Here is an 8,693-nt window from a genome sequence, read left to right on the forward strand (position 1 = left end):
AGCTGGGACAATCTAAAATCCGAGGTTGTTGGGTTAAAAGCAATAATTTCCGACATTTATTTTGAACAAAAACAAAAGCTATATATTAATTTCCCTTTTAATACGATGTTTAAATGACGATAAATAACTAAAGTAAAGGAATTACATGCGTTGTGAAAACGCAATAGACTAATATTGACACTGCCATAAAGCGAAGGTATAAATGTCGTAAAAAACCAACATGGCGGCTGCAATGACAGGACGTGGTGAGAGCAATGCAGATATATTAGCCAATAGTTAACAGTTTCGTTGTATTTATAATAAACCTCGTCTACAGTTTAAGTAAAGCGATCTCTTCTTCTTTTCAGGTATCTCTTTTATTAGGAGTGTACCTTCGGTGTTACTCTCACGGTAAGTGCATCAATACTAGTGGCAGGTTAGCTTTACCGCTAACGCTCTCTGCAGGACAAATCCAGCTCAGATCGGCTGTTTATGTTACCTACCTACTCCTGCATCATTAGAGTGGGAATTCCGGGTATCATTTGAAGACAGTGTAGGAGGTTATCTTAATTTTACAGCCGCTATTTCTTCAAGTTTAGGTAACCAAGAAACTCAGCATAGTTAGTCTTGGGGGGAAAAAGAAGGCTACTGGACTTCTTTAGGTTTGTAAAGACGTTTCACCTCTCATCCAAGATGTTGCTTCAGTTTATTTAAAAAAGAAAGAAAAATGGTGATGTATAGTCCCGCTTATTTAATTTTCTAGTTGGGGTTATATCCTTTGAAGGTAGTCCTGAGGGTCGTTGATCCACTTTTGATCACCCATCATGAGACCATGACTATCATGTGAACACTGCCATCACTGAAAAAGTGACCTTTATGCTTTTGGTGCACATGTACAGTTGAGTTTTGTCCTGTTGTGAACCGACTGTTGGGTTTCTCCTGTGTGCAGATCTGAGCACTCCTTGCTGAACTGCATGCACTATGTGGCTTAGCTTGTGTGACAGTTTTGTCCTTGAGCTAAACCAGTTTTTGTCTCAGAGAAAGTCACGGATATTTTCTACAAATAGGACATCCCGGTGCACTTCAGAACCAGCAACACCCTTACCCAGTCAACTGTAACTGCATTTTATTGCACGCTAATGTGTAACAGGGTCATTAAACTGAAATGTCTGATTTATAGGATATGGAAAACAAAAATCTTAATAACCTTTAAACCTTTATTTAGCTTATTGAATTTATGTGTTCACAAAAATGTCAGCTTAATGATTTGTAAAACATTTTGCTGACTTTCTGTCACAGGTGTTACCTTACTCCTTTGGTATTTTATTAAATAATTTATTTCCTTAATTGCTATAGCACATATAGTGATCACATTATTATTATTGTTATTATTAAACACTTTTTACTTTTTCTTCATATGTTGTTTGTTTAATTTAAGACTAAAAGAAAATTAAATACATGAGAGGTAAAACTTGAGGGGGTAGGGACAAATAAGTAGATACTTCTGCCTACTCCTTTTCAAACAAATAATGGAATGATATTTTGTAATGATTGTGAAGGGACATGTTTGAAATAAAATGAACTGAACTGAACTAGTAGTATTATTAGTGTTACTTCTCAGCCGTAAAGGCAGCGTGGACACACAAGTTTGTGAATGCAATAAGTTGAGAACAAAGTCACGTAGGATTCTAAAATTGATACGATAAGTGTAACTATTCAAAATCTCAAAAGTTATAATGTCAGTGACCTTCGTCTCAAGGTCAAGTTTTCTCAAAATCGCATGAATGTGATATATCAAGAGCAAGGTGATGTAGGATTTTGAAATTCATACCATACCATACTATTATTATTATCAGTAACAATAATAATAATAATAATAATGCAACAAATAAGGATCTTTTATTATGATTCATTATGACGTATTATTTTCAGTCAGGTTTGGTGTAATTGTGATTGTATGATATTTGTGCAACAATTTATTTGCTTAACAGTTAAAATATTTGTTGGAAATTTGATGGATGTAAAATTATTAACAAGCTGAATATGGCAAACACACACACACACAACAACACCATCGAGTTCAGCTAAAACCTTCATATGAAGTTATGAAAGAACAGAGAAGAATTCCGATGAATGAAGAGACTCTGGTCTTCCCACGAGCAATTCCTTATAGAATTTAAGGAAATTCTTACACTGTAACACCAGTGACACAACTCCAGGGGAACGTTACTTTCTTTTGATATTTTCTAATATTTTATATTTCGTGTTGTTTATTGTATATTTGATAGTCATAGATAAATTATTGCATTTTTTGGATTGCATAGTGGTAAAAAACCCCAACATGGTTCAGCTTCAGGGTTAAAGCACCTCCTCAATTTCTTCTGTCCTGGCAGCAGCATCTCATCAATGGAAGTTTGGAGGACAGACTTTTAGGGTGGCTGGGATCTGGTGAGATCCTATTGGCTCAGATCTGCAGCATTTGATGTATATGTCCCGTCGGGTGCACCTCCCTATCTGGGGAATGATGCACTCTGTTGAGGTTTTTCCTGGGTGGAAGTTTGAAGTTCTTTAATCATCTGAGTTGGTAGAAGCATTGATGGGCTTTCTTTACCAGTGGGGTGTCTAGGATGATGTAAGGATCAAGGTATTTGAAGTTATTCCAGTTATCCACCAGGGCTCCTTTAATGCTTAGAGGGTGGAAACTTTTCTGCTGTTTCATGTTAATGTCCACTATCATCTCATTGGTCTTACAGGCATTAATCTTGAGGTTGTTCTCCTTACAGCAGTCAACAGGTGGTTAATCTCATCCTGGCAGTCAGATTTGTCATTCTTTGACATCAGATCTGCGCATATTTTAGAGAGTCCAGAGTGGCAGCCAGGGAGGAAGCGATGAAAGTTATGATCAGTTTTTCAGCACCTTTCATGATCACAGACGTCAGTGCTATGGGGCGAAAGTCATTTAAGCAGCTGGGCTGGGGTTTCTTAGGAACAGGGACTATTATTGTCTTTCTGAAGCATGTCAGAATAATGCACTTAGACGGGGAGAGGTTAAAAAATTACTGTGAAGGCTAATAAACTGCAGGCTATTTTAAAAAACAAACAAAAAAACCCCAACATTCTTAAGCCTCCCATGACTGTCTGACTGGGATTTGATCTGAGTGAAGTTGAGTGCAGTTACCAAAGGGAAGGAAAGGGGGGGGGAGAAAAGTAAATAGCATACATAAGTTTAATAAAAGAAAACCCCAAAGCACCAAAGATCCATCTCTTACTGGCTCAATAGTGGAAACAATATTAACAACACCAGAAACTCTTTATTACAAAGCATCACTCTCTAGTTCCTCCAGGGGGAGTAACTGATAAGTGGAGTGTTCCTTCCCCCTCTCCTATCCTCCTCATCTCTCTTCCTGGGGAGAACGATGTCAGGACTACCCTGCTTGGCCTGCTGCCACAATGACTTGACTTTAAATAAGTGGAAAATAACAGATGGACAGATGTGGTGTACACCTGCCTCACACTACTGGACTGAACCCACCTCAGAAACATTTTCTCCATGTTCCCAGGTTACAGATTCTAGGTGGTGGCTCCCAGCAGCTCTCATGTCTCCACACCAGCGCATCCCTGGAATCTAAAACTTGGGAGAGGAGGAACCTGAAAGTGTATCCGCCTCAGCTGCCTGATGAGCCTCGCAGACCAGCAGTGAGTCTTCCTGCCAGTGTATGATGCTGAGTGAAAAGATGTCCTGAACAGGAGCTGATAGAAGTGTTTTCTTCCCACAGGAGATTCACCACAGTAGGAGGCAGATTAAGTACAGCAAAGACAAAATGTGGTATTTGGCCAAAATGGTAAGACGTACTATATATTCAAATCATTCAACAGCTCCATCCTGCTCTGTAGTGTACAGGCATAAGTAATGAAGTGAACTGAGAGTTAGCATCACATTTTAAAAAGTTGTCATCTGATCAGAAATGCTCAAGGAACTATTTCAGCTTCTTTATTTAAAACACTGTAAAAAAAAAAATAATCACTTTTGTGTAATGATCATCATATATTCAGTATGTTCTTCATACTTCACATTAGTCCTAGACAATCAGATTCTTTTAAATATGTTCCTATCTCAAAACGCTAGACTGTGTATGTGCACACATTCCACTGTGTTTGTGGCACATCTGCTCATAGACTCGCTTTGGTTTGTAGGCTTAAGCTCAGTGCCGGAGTTAAAAAGCAGTCCAGCATCCTGCTGTCCTAACAGCTGTGCAGAAACTTTTATTTGATTATTTGGTCCACATATTTTTTAATTTTTTTTCCAGATCAGAGGGATGAGCATCGATGAGGCCATTGCACAGCTGGAGTTTAATGACAAGAAAGGAGCAAAAATCATGAAAGAGGTTTGGAGCTGCCTGTTCACCCTTTTAACTGGTTGTTACCGTTTGTTTGTGTGCGCACAATCCCAGAGTGAAGATTAATCTAACAGGAATTTGATTTAAGTGTTCCTGGTTTCATTGCTTATGCTACAGATGTTAGAGCTGTGTTCACACATCATTCTAAGATCATCCTTTATGAGCTTGAAGTTTATGAATACATGTTTGCCTGTGTGTTTCAGGTCCTTCTTGAAGCTCAGGAGATGGCAGTGAAGAATCACAATGTAGAGTACAAATCCAACCTGTATGTAGGTGAGTGTGAACGTCTGCACGTTAGTACCAGAGCAAAGCCTCAAGGTAGATGGTCTGCTGTGTAAATGCAGTGTGCTGACCTCTATGAGGCTCTTGTGTCTTAACATAAAGTAGTCGAGAATAAAAACATTACTTTTAAAATGATATCTGTCTAAATATGCATGCTTTTAAGCTGAGGATGCAATATTGTTTAAATATTTAAACTTTTTGGAACATTTTTCAAAGATTGTTTTTTAGTTTTTTATCTGAAACTACTTGAAAATGTCAAATCAATTCACACACTCTCACTAAAGGCAAGAAGATGCCTTTAAAAGTGAGCAAATGTCCTTTAGTAATGGAAAGCAGGTAGTTCATTGCCTAGTTTAAGATGAGATGCTGTGCAGAGTAATTCATGTGGAGTTGCAAACATTATTACAGATAAGCCTGAAGTCCACCGGCACAGCCTTCATTACTTTGGCCTGTTTTTGTCGCTGGGCACTCTTCCAAATTAAAACTTATCCCTTTTCTTTCTCTTCCTCTTAATCTTTCGCCCTCTTTCAACTTCACGCTGTTCCGGTCCTTTCTTCGCTCCTGCAGCTGAGTCGTATTCGGGCAAAGGGAAGTACTTGAAACGGATCCGTTACCACGGCAGGGGGATGTTTGGCATAATGGACAAAGTTTATTGTCACTACTTTGTCAAGCTGATGGAGGGCGCACCACCCAAAATTGAGAAGAAGACAAACTTTGACCAGGCCAAAGAGTACGTCCAGTCCCTGAAGAACCGAACCATCATCCACAGTCTGTAGAGCAGACATCTGACACCATTTCAGTCTCACTGTAACCATTTTTATGTGTATGTATCATTTTTTCCTGTAAATAAATACATGAGAATTTCTGAGCCTTATTTTTACAACAATATTTTTATGAAAAATACAATTATCGTGCAGAAATAAGAAAAGACTTGATTACTTCAGGCAGATTAGCACAATAAAAAATAAATTAAGTGTATTTTCAGAAAAACAAGCTTTTATTTTATAGAAAGAAAGGGTTGAATTTATAGAAGTGAGATGTGTATTATTGAGTAAATATATGATTAATATAACTGAAGGAGAGTAAATTTCAATTCCTGCTATTATACATTAAGAATTCCCAAATCTCCAACATCTGCTTATAAAGTCAAAGAGTTCAGTGAAATGCAGGCTGGTACAGTCAGAAGTTTCAAAATAACATCAAACATATTGATGATATATTCCAGTAGGGTTTGAATAACTAAAACACCTGATTAACCCCAAATATTTTATATAAATAAAAATATTTTTGTGTCTCGTTCTGACTGACAAATATGCATCCCAAATAATATATTTTAATGTATATCCTGTATTAAAATGCTAATTCAGATCAACATCAGTTTTGTAGGCTAGTACCACCTCCAGTGCTCGTATTGGATGGTAATTCAGCTGTGCTGAGCTGAACGCACATTTCAAACTAAGTTTGTGCATTTTTGACTGAACTTCTTTTTGTCCACACCTACAACCTTATAATAAATATTCTGTTTTACAATTAAAAGTTTGCTGCTGGGAGACATGCACTTTTTGCATGCAGCATTCAAGATGTCACAATAACATTTAAAAACAAAATATCAGAAGCTTGTCAGCGATGGACATATGATCATTTTTAAAGAATTATTTTCTATTATTTTATAGAAATTGCCTTTCAGTTTGGGGTTTGCATGTCCTCTCTGTGTCTGAATGGGTTCTCTTTGTGGGTTCCTCCCACAGTCCAAAGACATGCATGTTACATTAACTGCTGACTCTAAACTTATCTTTAGGTGTAAATGTGTGTGTGTGTTAACCCTGGGCTGGTCACCTGATCAGAGCGTACTTAGGTCTCACCAGCCCCACAACCCTGAACAGGATAAATTAAATATTCCAATAATAAAGTTATAATGAAGCAGTTAGCTCTACATCAAATATATTGCTTTAGATTTCAGAGTGTTTGTTGGGGGTAGTGTTGTGCCACAGCATCTGTTAGAAAGTAATCTGTTGGTGTTGTAGCCATCTAGAGATGAAAACCAGCTGCGCAGCCAATTTAAAAGCTCTTGCACATTCCTAGAAGTTTGTGAGTAGATGTAAGAAAAAAAAAGATTTTTCACTTTTAACAGCTTTGCACACACCACAGCAAAGTCTGACATGAACACTGCAATTTGCCTCTGATTTAGCAGTGACACTCCCTCAGCTGTGCCTTTCATCCCACTGCTGCGCACAGTGAGCCACGAAATAGCTGCATGTGTGGAAAAAGCATCCTACAGCACCTCAAGAAAATCTCATAGTCCCTGCAGTGCATGCCCAGGTGAAAACAGACTCCAAGTGTCACCCTGTCACAGCCTTCCTCCTCTGTATCTGGTAAGCATGTTAGGGCGACAGCAGTTGCTACAGCTCCTCACCTGAAGCAATTTTGCCAGCATCGCTGGTCTTCATCCCTTCACTTCAATCCCAGCTCTGTGAGAGTCTGACTCACAGACACTCTCAGAGCTGCAGGAATCCATAAGCTGAAAGTGAGTGGCTTGGCTGGGAAGCCTCGTCTGAAGAACGGAGGAAAAATATTCAGCGTTTACAATGAGATTTCACAGGTAGCAACAGGCGTCTTTATAAAGCTCGGCCTTGTTGTTAACTGTTCAACCTCAATTTGCTACTTGATTCCACTTCTCCGCTGCCGTTGCTTTCTTATCTAAAGCTCCTGAGGAATGCAATTATGTTTGCTTAATGCGCTGTCTTTCATGTGTTCATCTGTTTATTGCTTGCATTTTTCTTTTGGATTTCTCAGCCGCACGCTCGTCATTAATGACTGTTATTCTCCGAAATAAATTGAATTGAATGCGTAGGAAATGACGCTCAGGAGGAGACATCAAAGTGTTTCCTCATTGGGAATTTGTACTTTCGAAAGGTCGCAGTGTTTTGTTGAAGCCCAGAGCCTTGGTCTCTGCTGTTCCTAATTGGCTTTTATGTTCCTGTCCGTGATGTGAGTTTGTGTATTTGTCTGTCACCGTCCCTCCAAAGCCCACATCAGGTCTGAGCAGCTCTGAGTGCATTTTCAAATAAAATGCCATTTGCTGGCCCCAATTTCAGCAGACAAGTGCCCTCAATCTCAGGTTGGAGGCTGACTTGGTCCCACAGCACACACACACACACACACACACACACACAAAAAAAACACTGACTTCAGAAAGCAGCAACAGGCTTCATCTCCTCTTTTTTTTCTCTTCATTCTCTCTCAGCTGAGGTTACAACCTGAATGTTCTTTTTTTACAGTGTACCAACACACACACACACACACACACACACACACACACACACACACACACAGACAAGAGATACATGTTTGGATTTTATTTACAGTTTAGAATAAGTAGGCATCTAGTTTAAGTCTATCAATAAAGTCATACTGAGTTTTTGTGATGGAAACAAACATTCATCTTTGATTTTTACAATATCTGCTAATTTTGCACCAGACAATATTCATTTTTGACACTAATCAATGACGCTATCCATCCATCAATAAAGCTAACTGCTGATGCATCTTATGAAAGGTTACAGGAGCCTATTCCAGGTGGTGACATACACCCAGACAGCATCAATGCATCTAAACATGTTATAATCAAATTAGCATTTCTTAGATAAGCTGATAAATACATTGTTTATCATTTACTGCCCCACAGAGACCTTTCAGCACCTCCCAGTATCAGCAGCTCTCATTCACCTGTCCATTTGTCCAAATATTCAGATAGACCATGGATCACTAAGGGTTTACAAAATGCATGTAAAAAGAAAAATACACTCTATGGGGAATTCCTAAAACAAAGAACAAAAGATGCTGAAAATAAATATAAAAAATACAAAAATAAGTTGACCAATATTATACGTGTATGTAGAAAGGAGTATTATAGTAAAATATTGAACAATAATAAACATAATATGAAGGGAATATGGGATGTTTTAAATGGTATCATTAAAAATAATTCTGGACAACAAAGTTATCCTCAATACTTTATCGACAATGGCAATATTA

At 38.3% G+C, this 8,693-nt stretch overlaps 1 protein-coding gene across 1 annotated transcript; it reads left to right on the plus strand.

Annotated features, from left to right (window-relative positions):
• Positions 1-9: 9 nt before the first annotated feature.
• Positions 10-5,532, plus strand: mrpl22 (mitochondrial ribosomal protein L22). The gene is made up of 7 exons (XM_003453955.2): positions 10-245; positions 348-390; positions 3,540-3,675; positions 3,756-3,821; positions 4,287-4,364; positions 4,580-4,649; positions 5,226-5,532. Exons 1-7 carry the CDS (start codon positions 221-223, stop codon positions 5,432-5,434), a joined length of 627 nt encoding a protein of 208 aa, XP_003454003.1. The 5' UTR covers positions 10-220; the 3' UTR covers positions 5,435-5,532.
• Positions 5,533-8,693: the final 3,161 nt, after the last annotated feature.

Source organism: Oreochromis niloticus, linkage group LG10, assembly GCF_001858045.2.
Source record: "Oreochromis niloticus isolate F11D_XX linkage group LG10, O_niloticus_UMD_NMBU, whole genome shotgun sequence".
NCBI lineage: Eukaryota > Metazoa > Chordata > Actinopteri > Cichliformes > Cichlidae > Oreochromis > Oreochromis niloticus.

Coding starts and splice junctions, on each gene's coding strand:
- mrpl22 (XM_003453955.2), top strand. CDS start 221: ATGGCGGCTGCAATGACAGGACGTG. Junction 246..347: donor GGCTGCAATGACAGGACGTG/GTGAGAGCAATG, acceptor TCTTCTTTTCAG/GTATCTCTTTTATTAGGAGT. Junction 3,676..3,755: donor ATGAGCCTCGCAGACCAGCA/GTGAGTCTTCCT, acceptor TTCTTCCCACAG/GAGATTCACCACAGTAGGAG.